The sequence below is a fragment of the Schistocerca gregaria genome, chromosome 8 (genome assembly GCF_023897955.1).
Source record: "Schistocerca gregaria isolate iqSchGreg1 chromosome 8, iqSchGreg1.2, whole genome shotgun sequence".
Taxonomy (NCBI): domain Eukaryota; kingdom Metazoa; phylum Arthropoda; class Insecta; order Orthoptera; family Acrididae; genus Schistocerca; species Schistocerca gregaria.
The window spans coordinates 504,617,658-504,638,109 of NC_064927.1; the positions used below are offsets into that span (position 1 = coordinate 504,617,658).

Genomic DNA, 20,452 nt, shown 5'->3' on the forward strand with positions numbered 1-20,452 from the left:
ACAGGGTGCAAAAGAACTGATTAAGCAGTTTTAAGGAGCAATAAAAAGTAAATCTGGATGTATAGAAAAAAATGTTTTTATTTTCTAAATTAGTACAATATAGCATTTTACATTCATTTAGTTTTGAAAATAATATCCTCAAGGCGGCAGCCATTTGCACAAAACATTGTTTTGAGCAGCTCTTGCACACATATCGTGGGGTATGGCATTCACTTCATCAGTAGTCCACTCTTAACTCTGGTAGGGTGTAAGAGCGGCTTTTGAAAACCTTTTCCTTGAGATATCCCAAAAGAAAGTAGTCACAAATGCTGAAATCTGGTGACTGCACAGGCCACCCAACATCACACCTCAAAGAAATGAGGCGTCCCAGAGACATTTCTCTCTAAACATCAGCTGAAATTCCCCTAGTCCATGTTCGTCAACAATCTTGTCGATTCTGGGTTGCAGAAAATTTTGCAACTGGAAACATATGGTGTGGAATTCGCTGCCACGGTCACTCCTTCCTCCTCAAAAAGAATAAGGACCTACCATGCAAAATTGTGATACAGCACATCACACTGTCACTTTAGGAAAATGATGCGATCTTTCATGAACAACTTGGGGGATATTTCCAGCTCAGCACCGAAAGATTTGCTTATTCACGCACCCATTAACATGAAAATGTGCCTTGTCACTACCGTAGGGGGGGGGGGGGGGGAGTGACTTTGGGACACTTTTTATTTTTATTCATTAGAACTAGATAAAAATGATTACATAACAACATACAAACACAAACTAAATACTAAAGTATGACCTAATTACAGTTAAAAATAACTGCCACTGTCACCCCACAATGTGGCGTGACTTTGTGACAGTCTGGTTTTTCAACTAAAACTAATAGGGAAATAATACAGTCACAATTTAACCCCATAAAACTATTTTAACATTATGAACAAATAAAAAATATAGAAAATGAATTTTAAATGCTAGGCTTTGATAATACTAATAGCTATTGTTTCACGCATTACAGCTCAACAAGTTGACAATAAACTTGGCCTTATTGATCTACACCATTCACTTGCAATAAACCTCTGTCACTTATTTGTTTGGGTGGGTTTATGCTGTACAAAACTACTACTGCATCTTAAAAAATGGCTTTAGGCTTTGATGGCCATTTTCAACTCTTCTTCGATCCCTCCCATTTGTTTCTTCAAAATAGGCAACATGAGAAAAATGAACCAGTCTTCAAAAACCTGGTGATCAAACCACCCAAATTTGGTTCTATTGTATGTAGACTCTTTTGGTCCATTCTCAGTCCAAGTGGACCAAATCTTTTCTGCTTTATAGTTAATATGTAAAGGTGCTAGATTCCCTACAGCATTCCCACAAAACATCAACGATGTGGAAGCCTTTGAATAGTTTCGAATTTGCTCTGGATACTTGCATCCTCGCTGTGTGATGACCTTTTTGTTTCCTGGGTCGTCAACGAGATTGGTTTCATCATAGTTCCAAATTTGTTCTGGCAATCTCCTTCTCAAGATTCGAAAATAAATTAATTATATTTTCATCAGTTGAAGCCCTTGAATAGGTAATATTTTTGGCAGTTGTTAGTGAAATGAAGCCTTTGTGACGTTTCATAAAAGATTCGGCCCAATCTCTGCCAGGAAAATTATTTCCAAAAGCAGGTACTTTTTGCCCTGTCCTATCCAGATAGCTCTTAGCAATGCACCGAAGATCAAGACAGGTAATTGGAAATCCATATGTAGATATGGCAACCGCATGTACTGCAAACTCCATTTCCTCATTGTCTGTAAAAACTTGCTGACCATCTGGTGATCTCACTGGTACTGCTGTTGCAACTGGAACATTTTGGGCCTCTTGTTTTCAGGTACAGTGTGTTCTTATGAATGTTGTACCTGAGAAGAACAGATAAATTAATATTATGCATTGTAATAACATCTTTATGTCTGTGTAACTTTACACCAAAAGAATATATTTAAGTCCTTTAAACATTAAATGACTGCTAACAAATATAATTACCTGTAGAAGCACAAGCAAGTGAGTTGAACTTTGTGCAATACAAAGTTAGCAGATTTCCTCCTGGAAAGAAAAACACACGTTTCAACTAAACCACTGTAGCAGGCATGACAGTTCGTGTAGAAGTGTAAGTGATGACCAACAGATAGCAGCACTTGCTAGGCATCTGAAGGAATCGCTCATAGCCCTGTGGCAAGCGCAGAAATGGCGCAATATTTAAACTCCTCAAAAAGCTTACATGTCACCCTGGCAGTCATAAAGTCACCCCCACTTACGGTACTGAAGAAAGCTGCATTCGCATGGATCTAAGCAAGCATTTGCTCACACATATTGTGACAGTTCGCGTAGTCTACTGGACGTAATTCTTGAGCAATCATTATTTTCAAAGGATGGAACTTCAAATTGCATTGCAGAGTCCTTCTCAAACTACGGTCTGAAATCATCGAGCAGAACATTGCGGAATTTATTGAACTGCTGTTCTCACACGCTGCTCATTTTCTGGCTTTCTGATGGATCTGCGTCGGCCACGTGTATCTGTTCTTAGTGTGCTACTAGTTTCTACCAACTGCTGAACCCAGGACCGAATTGTGATTGCATTAGGAACGGCACTGTTGGGTGGAATGTTGAACTGTCACTGAAAAGCTCACTGTGTAGCGATCACAGAGCTGCTGTTTTCATAATAAGTGCAAACAGCTAAACCACGATGTGCACCGGTCCAAACCATATTGGATTCTGAAATGGGGTCAACGACTGAACAAAGGCAGACCATGTGCAACTGCCTACTCCCACCATAGCCCCAGCGGTAATCGATAGAAACTGCTTAGTCAGTTCTGCCGCACGCTGTATTAATGTGTATGATTTTGGGAGCAGCTAAAACGTGCATACTGCTCATTACCTCAGATAAAATCGAATCACATGAAACAAGCACTAAGAGACAGGTACACGCCAGCGATTTAACACCGTGTTTTAAAAGCGTTATAATATTTCCACCAGAGATAAATCAGTCAAGCTAAAATGAGACAAATTTACTTTGAAACAGTGATGGATATTACAGTGAACTCTAAACCACAATGCAGCTTGATATTTTTCATTCACCCAATTTGGAGAGATCCATTCTCAGTCATGAAGTGAGCATGTCAACACAAATAATGGATTCTGGTTCTCCACACAGAACTTCTGAGTTTTGATCAACTTAAGGGCTTAGGTTCTCTGATTAACATGGAGAACCAGAAATGATTTCACAATTAATTTGACTTACTCTTCTCATTGGGAGACACTATCTCACAAAAATCATGCATTATTCAACTAGGCAAGCAGTGAGGCGAACACCAGAGCACTCGCCAAAAACCCCGTGTGAAAGAATTACTTTGCATCTCATGGGGACATTCCTCAACAAGATGAGTTTTGCTGTTGTGGACACACTCAAACTATCCATTCATACTGAATTGGTTCGAATATAAGTTGCACCTCAAAATAAGCCTCTCTCTTAATTACACATTACACTTTTGCGAAAAACTGTTCACAGTATGGTCACTTTTAATCGCATTTTTAAATTGTGATGTAGATAAACTACACAGAAATACCAACTTTATAATAACAACCTTCACTGATGTCACTGTTAACTTCACTTTCGGTGCTTCATGACTGTCCATATTTTCGTCACCCTCCTCGGTAAGAACACTGTTACCATCCAGGGCATTGGACACACAGCACTTCTTGCAACATACTTTTGAAAGCTTCTCCATTTGCATAATGTACAACTGCGAAATTAAATTGCATAATAACTGGACCAAATTGTGAACCTCAAAGTTACCACCCACTGATGAAGATTAAATTTTATTCTTTAGCTAGGGCAAAACTATGCCTGACCTGTTGTGTAAAGCAGCAGAACTCTGAGCACACAATACCTAAATGAATCATCATCAACAATCGAAGAGGATTGCTTTGCCACCTCATATTCAATGACTGATTTACAAACACTGCCAATATTTTCACTCCATTTCAAACTAAGGAACGAGCACTACAGTGAAGTTTCCAAAACATCTAAAAATACCAGTATTTGCTGGATTGCGCAGACATCTGCATGTAACTTTCCGTGACCGATGTTTGGGGAAAGATTCTGGCTTATCTTTGGGCAATACAGTAATAAATGTAACTACACAACCATAGTGCATGCCCGGTTAGCTGCGCAGTTTAAAGCACAGCTTTCTGGACTGGGAAGGAGCGCCTGATCTCCCGCACAAATCCGCCCAGAGGACTTGTGTTGAGGTTCAGTGATCCGGCCAGTCTGGATGGTTCTTAGGCGGTTTTCCATCTGCCTAAGCGAATGTGGGCTGGTTCCCCTTATTCCGCCTCAGCTACACTATCTCAGCGACTGCTGCACAAACAAGTTCTCCATACCATGCAAACATAGGCGTACACTCGTCTGTTGAGACGTTCCCTGGGAGGGGGGGGGGGGGGGGGTCCACCAGAGGCCAAACAGCTCAATAACCCTGAAAGAGTGGTTCCGTCTGGGGGCGGCGGAGGGGTGAAGTGGACTGTGGTAGTCATCGTGGGGTTGTGGACCACTGCAGCTGCGGCAGAGACGGAGCCTCTCCATTGTTTCTAGGCCCCCGGTTAATCTACGATACAATACAACTCCACAACCATGATAATCACAGTTAGGGCGCTGGTTAAAATAATAAGGCTACTGACACATGCTGTTGCAGACTACAGCCAACAATTTTCATTCCCAGATCTTTCTGCACCGTCCCATCTGCAGTCAAAAAAAGAGATGGAACTATTGATGCAGACATCCAAAAGAGGAATGTGCAAGGTGCTAGGTGACTCTGTGACAAAGGGCGGAATTTACCTCTCATGTTTAAAATTGCTTGTTCATGTTAGTTCACACAATCAGTACCTGAAGATTCAGTGACTGTAAATTCAATGAATTTCATACGTTGGAACAGAGAAAACAAGCTAACATACAATGTTTCTTCTGTAGTCAATCATTCTGACAGATAAAAATGAAATCCTCCTCCCTCTCTCTCTCTCTCTCTCTCTCTCTCTCTCTCTCTCTCTCTCTCTCTCTCTCTCTCTTTCTTTTGCACGAATTTATTACTGATATGATGTTGAAGATAGTTGACCTTGCAAAAAAACTTTAATTGACTTCCTTTCCATGAATATTTTGTAAGACTAGCGTAGTTACGCAGTTATAAGCTTCAAGAGCAAGCTACATTATAAACCAAAATCCGACAAGATGCAGATAATAGAAAAGGAAAATAGATAAGTGCATTAGCAAAAATTCCATCAAATGCCCATTATTTGCATTTTATGCAGTTTTTACTAATAAAACTGTCCATTTTCCATTTTTTTATTATCTGCATCTTGTGAGATTATGGTTTACCACCTGGCTCGCTCTTGATGAAGTTTTTAACTACGTACTGTCCTAGTCTTGTTGGCCTACAATATGAATGCATGTCATTCCATGACTGTAGATAACTTCCTGTAATGTTCTTGCCCTCAAGTGCCTATCTGTAGTTTGGATTCTCAGGGGCTATGCTGTGAGGTCTTCATGTACTCAGTCATAATATGTTGTGTCAGGGAATCCATTTGTTTTTGAACCTACATTTACTATGATAATTTGCTTGTTTCATTGTCCTCTACTTGTCTCTTACATTTGTAAACACAGTAGCCAATCACCCTGTATGTACATCAGTTACAACGCCATTTACAATATCCTATATCAAAAGATCTTCTTAGATGGATTGTTGAGGTGTATCATTTTTTGTTGGTACTGAACAAAAGGGACAATCATCCTTCAGATAAACTATAATTTTTACGCTGCAAAGTAACTTTTACTATTCTCATATCAAGTGTAAAATGTGTGTATGTGGAGCAGCTTGAAGAACAAGAAATGAAATAATTCTGAATTTTAAAGCTTCTTTGTTGCATAAATTGGTCCAGCTCAGCTACAGTTCTCTGGTAGTTGGATTCCATATATACTACTTTGTACACCTGGTATGGCAGAGAATTAGAGCAATGCTTTCTCAAGACAATAATTTTCACTTGACTAAAGTAACACAGTTACTTACCTGCAGTGATCGTTCTACAGTTTTTGTATATATGCTGACTTGACAAGCAGATGCTGTAAAAAGAATGAGTGGGTTAAGGATACAGGGTACTTTACAGATCAATATTGTGCAAAAATCGACACCTATTTCTTTCAGGCACTGTTTATAATGTATATGTTTTATAGTTTTTTCTTGATATTTACATCTACATGTATACTCTGTAAATCACATTTAAGTGCCTGGCAGAGGGTTCATAGAACCACCTTCACAATTCTCTATTATTCCAATCTCGTATAGGGCGCGGAAAGAATTAACACATATATCTTTCTGCACGAGCTCTGATTTCCCTTATTTTATCGTGGTGATCGTTCCGCCCTATGTAGGTCGGTGTCAACAAAATATTTTCGCATTCGGAGGAGAAAGTTGGTGATTGGAATTTCGTGAGAAGATTCCGTCGCAACGAAAAATGTCTTTCTTTTAATGATTTCCAGGCCAAATCCTGTATCATTTTTGTGACACTCTCTCCCATATTTCGCGATAAGACAAAACGTGATGCCTTCCTTTGAACTCTTTCGATGTACTCCGTCAGTCCTATCTGGTAAGGATCCCACACCGCGCAACAGTATTCTAAAAGAGGACGAACAAATATAGTGTATGCAGTCTCCTTCGTAGCTCTGTTACATTTTATAAGTGTCCTACCAATAAAACGCAGCCTTTGGTTAGCCTTTCCCACAACATTTTCTATGTATTCTTTTCAATTTTAGTTGTTTGTAATTGTAATACCTAGGTATTTAGTTGTATTTACGGCTTTTAGATTTGACTTATTTATCGTGTATCCGACGTTTAACGAGTTCCTTTAACACTCATGCGAATGACATAACACTTTTCGTTATTTAGGGTCAACTGCCACTTTTCGCAACATTGAACATTCATTTATTTTTTCTAAATCGATTTGCAGTTAGTTTTGATCTTCTGATGACTTTACTAGTCGATAAACGACAGCGTCTACTGCAAACAACGGAAGACGGCTGCTCGAATTGTCTCCCAAATCGTTTATATAGATAAGGAGCAGCAAAGGTCCTATAACACTACCTTGGGGGGACGTCTGAACTCACTTCTGTTTTACTCGATGACTTTCCGTCAATTACTACGAACTGTGACCTCTCTGACAGGAAATAGCAAATCCAGTCACATAACTGAGACGATATTCCGTAAGCACGCAATTTCTAGAGGTGGGCCAAACGGTTATTCTTTGATAACCGTTATCGTTAACGGTTATTAATAACTGCCAACTTATTTTTCGCTAGCGAATACCGAATACTCCGAGGGACTACAGTTAAATATCGACATAGTTGGAATCCATCAGTTTAGTTATCAGTATAACTCGGAGTAGTGTGAAATGGCAGAAATGTCGTATGAATCGTGTCATAATCTTAACTTATTAACTCCGGGTACATTTTAGTTGATGTTAGAACGATTATTAGAGTTTCACATTATATGTTTGTAGGTTATCGGTCGCTATTAGAAATATTATCTTTGCACCTGCGACAAAGTACGCAGAACTTCGCCACAGCACTGTTTAAGTAAAATGTTAACAATGTGCGTTTTTATGTGTGAAGTAATATGTAAACTGAGTACTGTAGGTTAAATTCGAAGTTTAATTTCTTGTGCTGCTCACATAATAGAATAAAGTGTACAGCCTTGTAATACAAAAAAAAAATATATATATATACGTAATGTGACAGATTCGTTTACTGCTGTGCTGTAAAAGCTAGTCCTATTGGGGATAGTGTGAGTACGCTAATCCAAGTTTTATGTCAGATTTGTAAACTGCTCGATTTCTCCAGCTACAGCATGTTTATAACATATGAAGACATGCAGATCGAAAAGGTTGACAGTGTTACATTTCTGGGACTACAACTCTATAATAAATTCAGTTGGGAAGGGCATATCATATTTTTTCACACCATTATTTCATAGGGGAGCATATTCTGTGTTAACTTATCAAACGTAGCAAAAGTTTTTCGCATGTAAAAGCGTGTAATAAAAATCGTTTGTGGTATAAATTCAAGAACATCATGTAGGAACCTGTTCAAGGAACTTTGTATTATAACTACTGCTTCCTAGTATATTTATTCCTTAATGAAATTTGTTACAAGTGTTTCCAACCAATAGCTCAATAGATAATATCAGTACTAGAAATGGGAACAGCAATCTACATAAAGACCTAAAATCACTTATCTTGGTCCAAAAGGCGTCCGGTATTCAGGAACATGCATTTTCAATAAACTGCCAGTAAGTAACCGGACACTTCCCTTGAATAATATAGGCCAACCATAGGTGCCTATACCAAAACACCAATACCCACAACTAAAAGTACGAAAATTGGAATCTGACATTTCCTTTGACCTACATAGGTCAACCTCAAATGACGATATCAACACATACAACTATGAAAATGGGAATCGGACATTTCCGGTGACTTATATAGGTCCACAACAGCTACTGATGCTAAAAAACCAACACGTACAACTGCCAAATAATAAAACCACAATCCCAAAAGTCCACGAACCAATCATCTCTACATAAATTAAATCACATTCAATACTCCATAAATACACAAAACATCACAGCTAGAAAAAAAATTAATTACCACCAGCAAATTCCGGCACTGCAAACTAGATCGGCAGCACACTGAAGGATATGTACTTCCACAAGTATATGTAGCACTTGGACAACGAACATTCAGTAACGTGAACGAACTGCTGCAACAAAACAAACTAAATACTAGCAAAGATAATCATTTACAGACACTAGAAACCTGCACTGTTACCAACATATACAATGTATCATACGTGTAATTGCTGGAAACAAAAGTTCACAGTTCTTTTTGAAATAATACTGGTTTCTGTAACAGAAATAAAGGGGGTGTGGTGGCATACATGACTGTAACTTTAAAATTCGGTGTGTGATATTGATGGTTCCAAATTGTGGCTAGGACAGGGTATGATTTTACTTCTCCTGCCAGTCAGGAACAACATGTGTTTCCAGTAATGTGTTTTTACAGTTGAGTTGACAGAGCCCTAGGTTGTGTTAAGCAAACATCCCTCAAACACATCCTAATTACTAGCGACACAGTGAGCAATGACTGTGATTGGTATTGCTCGTTACCCATGATCTCTGCTATTCATGACTTTTTCTCGGACTTGAGTCTTACTACCTCCTTAGTTGTCTCTCTCTGGGTCCCAAAACATGTGGGTATTCCAGGGATGAATGGGCCAACCATTTGGCTACAGAAACGACTACTCGCCCAACTCCTCCTCCTAACTGTCCACGCTAAGAATGCAGCTTCTTATCAATCACAATGTACCAGTTGGTTTATAGCAAGAACAAAAAAAAAAAAAAAAGGAGTGAAATTAATCATCAGATGAACCAGCTTGCCGCTGCCTAACAACAGATGGGCAACCACACAACCATTTAATAAATTTAGTGGAACACGTGTGTCTGGTTGTGCGCTTAATAAATTATTTAAATGATAGGAAGCTGGCATAAGGTACAGTCAATGTATACAAACACAAATAAATAAGGAATACGACAAATTGGTAACAGTCACTTAGGACAAGGATGTACTCCGACACCGTACGGTGGCGGCCGGCCACCGTGTCATCCTCAGCCCACAGGCGTCAGTGGATGCGGATACGGAGAGGCGTGTAGTCAGCACACTGCTCTGCCGGCCGAGTCAGTTTGAGAGACTGGAGCCACTACTTCTTAATCGAGTAGCTCCTCAGTTTGCTTCTCGAGGACTGAGTGCACGCCACTGCCAGTACGGGCAGACCTGATGGTCACCTATTCGAGTGCTAGCCCACCCTGACCGTACTTAACTTTGGTGATGTGATGGGAACTGGTGTCACCTCTGCAAAAGGCCGTAGAGAGTACACAATGTTTACTTTTGTGCAAGAGGCACTGTGCAGTGCATTGCTTTTTTTTTTTTAATCTAAGAAAATCTCCCTACCTCTAGCCAGTTCACTGAAGTCTGTTAAATAAATGATTCTCAAATAAAATTCAGTATAACTCTTTACACTGACAGACTATGAAAATGCTCTCCAGAATTACAAAATATTGCACCGAAATTACTAAGATCACACATTATCGTAAGAGGCTCGTAAGCTGCGAAAGCTCTTACCCACAGTGAGGACAGCAACAAAACACCCCTAAATATACTCTTCTCACTCCATCCTCAACTGTCACATGATCACCACAATAGTCATGTCACTTCCTAACTTCAACATGAAAACTAAATCTAAACTCCGTCTGAACAGGCCTCACAAGGCCCAATGCTACTGACCGACTGCCGTGTCATCCTTAGTCGATAGGTGTAACTGGATGCGGATATGAAGGGGCCTGTCGTCAGCACACCGCTCTCCCGCTCGTTGCAGCTTTTGAGACTGGAGTCACTATTTCTAAATTAAGTAGCTCCTCAATTGGGCCCATAAGCACCGAGTGCACCCTGCTTGTTAACAGTACTCAGCAGACAAGGATGGTCAGCCACCCAAGTGCTAGCCAAGCTCAACAGTGTTCAACTTTGGTGATATGAGGGGGGACTGCCATTAAACTACGGCAAGGCCATTGCCAAGTTCATAGACTACCATTTGAAATTATTTACAAATATTTGAACATGTATTTTAAACAAACATAATCTATTTTTATAATTTGTTTGCATTCAGTTAATACACAGACTAAAGTGATGTATAGTTGCAATTAAGTATTTTGTATAACGGTTTTACACTGTGAATTGGAACTGCAGGAACCTAGTCAACTTACTTGTTCATGCTTCTCTAGTCCTACTCTAGTAACATTCTTACAAAGTTTTGTACCGCATTTCCTTATTAATGTACATAAACAATAAACATAATGGTATCAATAATTTCTACAGCAGCTAAGCTTTTTATGTAGCTTGGAGAACTTGCTGTTGTGGCAATTTTTTTTTTTTTTAACATTTTGACTATAATGGATCAGGGGTGGGACAACTGTAGGAAAGAGACTCACCTGGTCCACCCACTGGCTGACATTATTTCTCTCGCCCTGTTTTATTATTGTCAGTACGAATGATGCCCAACATTCTCACTTGTGCTATTAAGAATCTCATTGCCAGCCAGCATTCTTTCGTCTCTGCCTTACTTCACCCTTAATCAGGTTGTTTGGGGAGTCAGATGTTGGTGAGGTTTCTCTCACCACACGTAAGTCTGATAGTCACATCTTCTCTGACCTATGTACTAGCATTGCCCATATACTATTACTACTCCTTAAATTATTTCTCAGATCTGGCATTAATATTGCTTTTAAAACCCCAGTTCTACCACACCTGCATACTTTAATAATCAGATAAAATTTCTGATGGATGTCATTAACTCCAGATGAACTGATTCTTTACCAAGGAACTGATGACCTCACTGTCTAGTCCCTTAATCCCTAACCAACCAAACAACTGCCCAATCAACAAACGATTGTACCCAAAACATGTTCTGCATACATGCCATCCAGTCACAGCCTGAACCACCATACACTGACCCCTTTTGAGTGATGTGAAAGGAGACCAGATCGTGTAGATGGTGCAAAACATCAGACTCGAGTCAAGCCAGTGTGGATTCTACTGGTCACCAAGCTGATGCTGGAAGCCTCACCAAGTGTGGAGACACCCGCAGACTTTACCTGCTGTTAACACCCTCCTTCAGCAGCCAGCACCCACAGTGTAGCCGCACTGGCACCACAGCCAGCTATCTGCGCAACAGACAGCCGGCAAATTAAGTAGAAAATCTCTTATTTTCTTGTTGCTCCACAACATTGGGGGAGGGGGGGGGGGGGGGAAGCTGCTTGAGAATAACGGATCCAGCAATCAACTGTAGTATGCGTTACCTTTGGTGCAAAGATTATCTTTGAAATAATCTCACTTGTCAAGTTATCTAGTTATCTGTTTCCATTTGTGTGTGTGTGTGTGTGTGTGTGTGTGTGTGTGTGTGTGTGTGTGAGAGAGAGAGAGAGAGAGAGAGAGAGAGAGAGAGAGAGAGAGAGAGAGTCTTTGGCTCAAAATAAGAAGTAATTCTGTACTCTTCAATTCTGTATATTTGATTTTATGTGGTGTATAAGCCTTACCCATAAATTTAAATATATAATTTTCCATTGTAAGCGAAGTCTATAACTCTATCAAAAAAAGTTAATTACTGTCCGACTGTCGAAGGAAGTTTTTGAGTGAATCTCATTGCATTCAGTTCATAGTACATTGCTAGACAACAGAGAACAGTCTGTAAGTAACACGAATTCAAAAACTACAATGCAAAATAAGATGTATTGAAGCCAGATATTGTGAAATTGAGGATTTTTATTTAAACAAACCAATTAACCTGTAACTCAGAGATGACAGTAATTTACAGGCTAGTCTTGTTGGCCTATAATGTGAATGCATGTCATTGCATGATTATAGTTAATGATGATGTTTTTCAGTACTTATTTTTTATGATTTCAATAAACTGAGGATAGTTGCAGAAAGCAACTGAAACTAGTCATCGTGCTTTAATTGTATAATGAAAATTGTGGTTTAGACATGAAAAGTTTTCACATTAAAAATTTTTATTTAATAAATTACATTAAGACAGCTATCTCTTTCCTTTCATTATCAGGCCTCACTAATTAAAAGTGTTTCACATAGCCACTGTAATGGGAAGGCAGGCTTTGTCTCATCTCCTAATCAATACCTACATATGTGCGAAAATCTCATCCCTACCCCTAGCCAGAACCTAGTCCCACATACTGTTCCTACTTTGTTGCCCAGCTCATGGAACCACCCCCCTACGCCCACTCCCGAAATGGCCTGACAGTGAATTGCATATATCTGGCTGCAACCCATCCTTCCACAGTGAACTCTATATGTTCCAAATTCTGTCAGTCCATAGTGTTCACCAACCTAGTCTTGCCAAACCATGAAATTCAGACTCAAGCCTCCTCACACTATCTTTGCTCCATCTGTAAAATAATCCTGATCTACAATCCCAAATTACTGCAGCGCACCTTCCAGACAAACCTTTGATGTGATCCCCACAGAGACAATCTCTGCCCTTATGAATCAGTGCCTTCGGCCAATTATCTGCAACTTACCCTCCTATACAGGGTGCATAAGAACTATGTAGACCAAATTTTGGTGACTTTAGATGAGACAAAAAGAAACACTTTCTTATGTGAGAAAAATGTCACAGATGCACTATTTCCCCACTAGTGGTCTATGAGGACTAGATGCTAACACCAGAGATTGTGTTCAAACTGCCGTGTTGTGAATATTGTTTTACAGATGAGCTGAAAATTTTGTCTGTTTACATCAATGTGTCGTTGGTATTTGCATGTTAATGATTGCCTAACATGCTCAAAACAACCAGGTGTTTCGCAGATAATGGCTGCAGCTTCAAACAAATTTGCAACCAGCTCTTTTAGAATGTCGTCCTGTCTCATACATCAACATTTCACCTTGCCACACAAAAAGATAACCATGGGTCACCAGCATCTTCAATATTCACCACAATGTAGTTTTAATAGCATATCAGATCATGTGTCAAAACCTTCATGGACTCTTAGCAGGAAAACAGTGAACCTGTGACATTTTTTGCTTCATAAAAAAGGTTTTTTTCTCTCCTTACGTCTAAAATATTGTGTACCCGTATAAAAGACATTAACCAGTTCCTCACCAAACTCTCCACATTTCCTCTCCCTTTGTCACCCACAGCCATGCTCATCATTGTTTGATGCCACGTCCCTCCACAATAACATCTTCAATGCCCACCATTAACATTAGCTTCCCCAATGCCTGACTTGCGCTAAACCCACAACCTCCTTACTGGCAACATGACCAACTATACCCTCACTCACAATTACTTCTCCTTTGAAGGCATCATCTACAAACAAATACCTGGTACAGCAACAGGCACTTACACGACACCATCATATGCCCACCAATTCAAGGAACATCTAGAGGAATCCTTCCTAACCATCCGGAGTCCCAGACTCCTCCACTTGTTAGTTCGCTGATGACATCTCTGTTATCTGGACCAAGGGTGAGGGCATCCTAGCCACAATTCTCCAGAATCACGCCATCTTCTCCTCCACTCACTTCACTTGGTCCTGCTCAGGCCGACAAGCCACCTTCCTTGATGTCTACCTCATGGATGGCTCCATGGATGTGAACCAAGGCAGTCGACATCAGACTTACCAACCACCAATAATACTTCCATTTCAACAGCTGCCACCCATTAAACATCAAGAAGTCCCTTCTACACAACTGAGCCACTGGCAGTTGTTTCATCTGCACTAATGAGCAGTCCCTCTCCAAATAAGCCGAGGGTTTCACTGAGGCCTTCACGGACTGAAAGAACCCTCATCATCTTGTCCAGAGGCAGATTTCCCACCCCCTTGTCACCCCAGTCACCGACCATCCTCCACATACCCACTGACCAGCCAAGTTATCACTTGGCACAGGAGCAGCTCAATCATGGTCTCTCAAAGGTTTTTGACTAACTATAACAGATCTAGATGCAAGACCTGTCCCATACATCCTGCCACTATTGCAGTCCTGTCACAGGCACTTCCTAACCCATCAAACCAGGGGCACCTGTGTAAGCAGCCATGTGGTCTACAATCTTAGCTCCAACCACTGTGCAGCATTATATATGGGCATGACAAGTAACATGTGATGGCCACCACCAAACTGTGGGCGAGAGACAACTGGACCACACAGCTGCCAAGCACACTGTACAACATGATGTGCTACACTTCAACAACTGCTACACAGCTTGTGCCATCTGTAGTCTTCCCACCAACACTGGCTTTTATGAACTGCACATTTGGGAACTCTCCCTACAAAATATCCTTCATTCCCATAATCCAGAACATTGTCTCTAAATAGCCTAACAGAGCTTCTGGCAGTATCCACTAGGTTATCCATACACATGAACAGTAATGGCCCTTTCACACCTCTTGGGGCACTCCCAAAGTTATTTTTACATCTGATGATTTAGCCCTTTTATTTTATTTTGAGTTCCATCTGCTGTGAAATTCTGAATCCGGTCCCAAAGCTGTTATGAGGCTTGCTAAGCTCATATTTTGTTCACTAGGCAGTAGTGTGGAACCATGCTTAATCACTTCCAGAAACCAAGAAATACATCAACTTGAGTGCCACTGCCCAGATCTGATGGCAAACAGAATGAACCAAGATTCATAAGATTCCTCCTTGTTGATTCCTACAGAGGAAATTTTCATTTTCTGTACAATGTATGAGAATAAAATGAGTTCCGTAATTCTGGCAGACTGGCATCAGCAATATAGGCAGATAATTATGTGCATTGCTCAGATGACCCTTTGAGAAAACAGGGATGATTACTTGATATTCTTCATTGTTCCAGCAGCATAAATTGTCAGAAGTGGAGCAAGCATTCTACCACTTTCAGTAGTCTGCCAGTCATCTTCCACTCTGGTGTCCAAGTGGCTCCACGGGTCCTGTAATACGCAAGCTTTGAAAATAAACTCACCTTTCCTACTCACTCCTTTAGAACACACAATTATATTATTGTTACTATTACTACCACCTTTAGTTCTTCCTAAAGGTTTTTACTCAACATACAGTTTAATACATAGCTCAGCTGTTTCTCAGTTACCAGCTGTAAACTTAAAGTTTGTTGTGTATGCATCTTAGAGGAGACAAGTTGTGGATTATGGGTACCTTACCTGCTGAATAATCAGATGTGGAACTTAAAGATCATTTATTAACAGTTAGTACATCTACATCCACATCCACATCCGTACTCCGCAAGCCACCTGACGGTGTGTGGCGGAGGGTACCCTGAGTACCTCTATCGGTTCTCCCTTCTATTCCAGTCTCGTATTGTACGTGGAAAGAAGGATTGTCGGTATGCTTCTGTGTGGGCTCTAATCTCTCTGATTTTATCCTCATGGTCTCTTCGCGAGATATACGTAGGAGGGAGCAATATACTGCTTGACTCTTCGGTGAAGGTATGTTCTCGAAACTTTAACAAAAGCCCGTACCGAGCTACTGAGCGTCTCTCCTGCAGAGTCTTCCACTGGAGTTTATCTATCATCTCCGTAACGCTTTCGCAATTACTAAATGATCCTCTTACGAAGCGCGCTGCTCTCCGTTGGATCTTCTCTATCTCTTCTATCAACACGACCTGGTGCGGATCCCACACTGCTGAGCAGTATTCAAGCATTGGGCGAACAAGCGTACTGTAACCTACTTCCTTTGTTGTCGGATTGCATTTCCTTAGGATTCTTCCAATGAATCTCAGTCTGGCATCTGCTTTACCGACGATCAACTTTATATGATCATTCCATTTTAAATCACTCCTAATGAGTACTCCCAGATAATTTATGGAATTAACTGCTTCCAGTTGCTGACCTGCTATTTTGTAGCTAAATGATAAGGGACCAATCTTTCTATGTATTCGCAACATGCTGAGTAGCTGAATGTATTTTAACCATGGGCAACAAAATGTTTTACGTGATGTGATCTGAGAAAACATCAAATAAAGACTTCTGATATGAACCAATATTGCCTAGCACTGCTGCACTTATCTGTGATGGTCTTCATGATATTCTTTGGGGATTAATGGCCACCTTAAGTGTGACAGGTTGCCTCTATCAGTAACATATAATGGGTAATTTAAAAGGTTATTATGAGGAAATTGCAGAATGCACGTAAAATTTGAAATGGTGGTTAGTGTTGGGACTCAGGAGGGGTATGGGAGTGGGGAATATGAAACTATGAATGTCTACAAGGGCTTATAATTGAATATACAATTTTCTTCACTGTTTTATGAATAACAAAGAATCAATATCTGTCAGCCATATGATGGTAATCTGAAGTTTGCTTTATTTTTAGAAATGTATTCCTGTCTTCCAGTTTAATTTTTTTGTTAAATATAGGAACACATTCTACTTGGATGTGGGGAAGTCAAGTATGTTTCTCAGGGCTTGTGTATAAACTCTTGATGTTCAAAGACTTTTATTGACCTTCCTCCACAGCATTTACAAGGGTTGGTTGTCTTACACAGGAGAATTGATACAATAGTGACTTGTTCTTTTCTTGACATCGACAATAGCATAGGTAACCAAGAAGCACTGTGGATACATACAGAAAATACTAAGGAAATATATATACACACAGTTTCTTATAGGTTACATAATTTTACAGCTGCATTTCTGCTTTCCATTTTTCACTTTTGCAACAGGTAAACAACTAGAAGAAAAGTTTAAACACGTATCTGAAATCTATATAGTTTCTTTTATGTATACATATATATTATTCATTTATATGATTGTTGTATATATATTCATACCTATCCTCTGTAAATTGATCACAACAGCAAATCACAACTGGTAAAACCGTCAGTATAAGACATGACGGTCACATGTACAAGTGTAAGCTAAAACTGGACTCCATTAACACTGATTACTTGAGTTAACCATCTAAAATAGGAAAAAATGCGTCAAATGTTATTACAAACTTCATGTATTTTTTTTTTTCCAGATGGTGTTCACGGCACGGCCTTTGTGACCCACATATAGTCTACCCATAGTTCTTATTTTATTTTTCGCTTTTGGGAAATTAGTAAGCATGATCCTTAATGAAAAGACCAACATCAGCAGCTGCTCCCTGTACACCTCCAGCATAAACTCCTTGTGCAGCATCACCATTGGCCTAGGGGGAAAATTACAAAAATGATTTAATGTACAGTCAGTGGGGTAAGCAACACAACAAAACACAATGTGTCCCCTTGAAACACATTACTTCTTCAATGTTAATAGAACAATGCTCTCTAATGGAAGCAGTAATATTAGTGAATTAGAGTACTTAATGATTAATACCTGTTTAAAATTACTTGTTAGTTGATACTTCAGGACTTGGAACCAAACTGGTCCAATCAGAGCTTTCAATATCATGAAAAAATTTTTTACTGAAAATGTGTAACAACAAAGCATTAGTTCACTTGCACTGCTCGCGCAATACAGCTGTTGACACACTCTCAGCAACCCAGTCCATGAAGTGTCTATCAGTATTACCACCCCCCCCCCCCCCAAACCTGTCTGATTAATCCACAACCAACATGTAGCCAATGTGTCACATGAAATATCAACTAACAAGTAGTTTGAATAAATCAACACAATTCATGGACTATTGCCCCTGTGAATCCTGTTCTGAAGCAAGTAAAAATTTTCTGCGAATGGAAAAGCAAACATACATACTGTGAACTTTTCATTACAAAATAAATGAAGTGGAGTATTTGTGAATTTCCTTCATACATTTTCATTTGCTACAGTGTGAATTGGTTGTCAAAATTTGTTGCCAATTCATTTAGCTTCATTTTTCCCTAGTACATACACTGGCAATAATTATAATATTAAACATGGAATCATCATGCATCATCAGCAGCAATTAGTGAAAATTTACTAATTGTGACAGAGGAAAACACACAGTGGCAAAACCACTAGCATTCAAAACCAGAGGCTGCTCCTCACACAAGAGAGGAACAGGTAGAAGTAAGAGAGACTTAAGGCTACAACACAGAGGAAAGGTCACCTCATACCCAAGCACAGAAAATTTCTCAAAAAAGTTAATGCAAAAGTAGCAGTTTTTTGTCAAATAAGGCAACATCAGTGGTGTTTTTGAAAAATTATGAAATTTCTGATTTTGCCATACAGAAAATGTTATAAATCTGAGGACAGCAGTTTACTATTATTTTTACCTGATAGTTATGGAATGTTAAAACTAAATTTTGACATATAATCTCCTGAACACTGAGGTTCAGATATAATCGTAAGACTTTTCATTCAGTTAACATATAATCTTAAGACTTTTCATTTCCCATGTAATGCACTTTGATGCAATGACGAAAATAGCACCAAAATTGCAAAAAAAACACTGAATTTGGCCGCAAGATAAAACAATTTTTTCCTGTCGCAACTCAAATCTTGGCACTTTCTTCCAATATCTTGGCAGCAGGTGTTCCATGACCTGATGTCTTCGCTGACTTTTGCCATAGTCTTTCTCCACTCCTTGCCTTTCTTCTACCAGAAGGCAAAGCTGGTTCCATAAGCAAGGGATTTCAGATCATCATATGCATTTCCATCAGCTGCCCCCTTGGTTTAGTAAATTTTCTTTAAGCTCATTTAAAATATTCTCAGTTCATTAAGGGCATTCTACAGTTGCAATGCATTACACAACTTTGAAAGTCTCTGAAGGCAAAAAATTTAAGACTTCAGACATGCAAGTGATTTGATTTTCATTATATGAAGTTGGTTATTAAATTATGTTAACAGTACATCAAAAGAGAATATGATGTTAACAGAAATAAGTTCTTTGTTTAATTACAAGCAGTGAACTAATTATAGAACAACTGTTATAAGTTGACCTGCTGATTCAGAATTCCAGCTTCCAGTAACTTTCTTAATGGAGGGGGGAGAGATTCCAACTTACCTCAAAAACTTATAAGTACTTTCTAGTAGCATCTATAGTAATTTAGTACCTATATTCAAATACAAATTAAAATGTAGACAACATGGGAACCACCACCTTCTACATACACTGAGTCATTGGATACCTCCTAGTATCGAGTTCAACTCCTTTTTCCCAGTGTAGTGCAGCACCTCAAACTGGTGTGGACTCAAGTCACTGGAAGTCTGCCGCCACAACATTGAGACATGCAGCCTCTGTATCTGTCTATAACTGCGGTTAAGTGTTGCCAGTGTAGGATTTTGTGCACCAACTGACTTCTCAGTTATGGCCCATAAATGTTCAATGGACGTCATGTTGGATGGGCTGGATGGCCAGATCACTAACTTGAATTGTCCAGAATGTACTTCAAACCAACAGTGAATAACTGTGGCCCAGTGACGTGGCACATTGTCATCCATAAAAATTCCATTGCTGTTTGGATATATATGATATCCATGAATGGCTGCAAATGGTCTCCAAGAAGCCAAACACAACCATTTCCAGTCAATGATCAGTTCAGTTGGACCAAAGGACTTAGTCCTTTCCATGTAAACACAGCCCACACCATTATGGAGCCATTGCCAGCTTGCAAAATGCCTTGTTGACAACTTGTGTCAGTGGCTTCATGGGGTCTACGCCACACATCAACCCTACCATCAGCTCTTACCTACTGAAATCGGGACTCAACTGACCAGGCCACGGTTTTCCAGTTGTCTAGGGTACAACCCAGGAGAAGCACTGCATGCAATATCATACTGTTAGCAAATGCATTTATGTTTGTCTTCGGGCATCCTGGCCCACGAGCAGCAAGTTTCACCACACTGTCCTAATGGATACA

General features: G+C 39.7%; 1 protein-coding gene and 1 long non-coding RNA gene across 10 annotated transcripts in view; both read right to left on the reverse strand.

Annotated features, from left to right (window-relative positions):
* Window positions 1-60: 60 nt before the first annotated feature.
* On the reverse strand, window positions 61-9,503 carry LOC126285001 (uncharacterized). The gene is made up of 3 exons (XR_007551590.1): window positions 8,722-9,503; window positions 2,020-2,079; window positions 61-1,895 (listed from the first exon to the last, which is right to left on the reverse strand). It is a non-coding gene; the product is annotated as an uncharacterized LOC126285001 (long non-coding RNA).
* Window positions 9,504-17,107: 7,604 nt separating this feature from the next.
* The window catches only part of LOC126285003 (fructose-bisphosphate aldolase-like), a 152,118-nt gene continuing 148,773 nt past the window's right edge, over window positions 17,108-20,452 (reverse strand). For all 9 annotated transcript variants that reach the window (XM_049984314.1, XM_049984309.1, XM_049984313.1 and 6 more), the window contains one exon: window positions 17,108-17,820. In XM_049984314.1, the coding sequence (XP_049840271.1) occupies window positions 17,728-17,820 (93 nt within the window). In that variant the 3' untranslated portion in view covers window positions 17,108-17,727. The remainder of the gene's footprint in view (window positions 17,821-20,452) is intronic.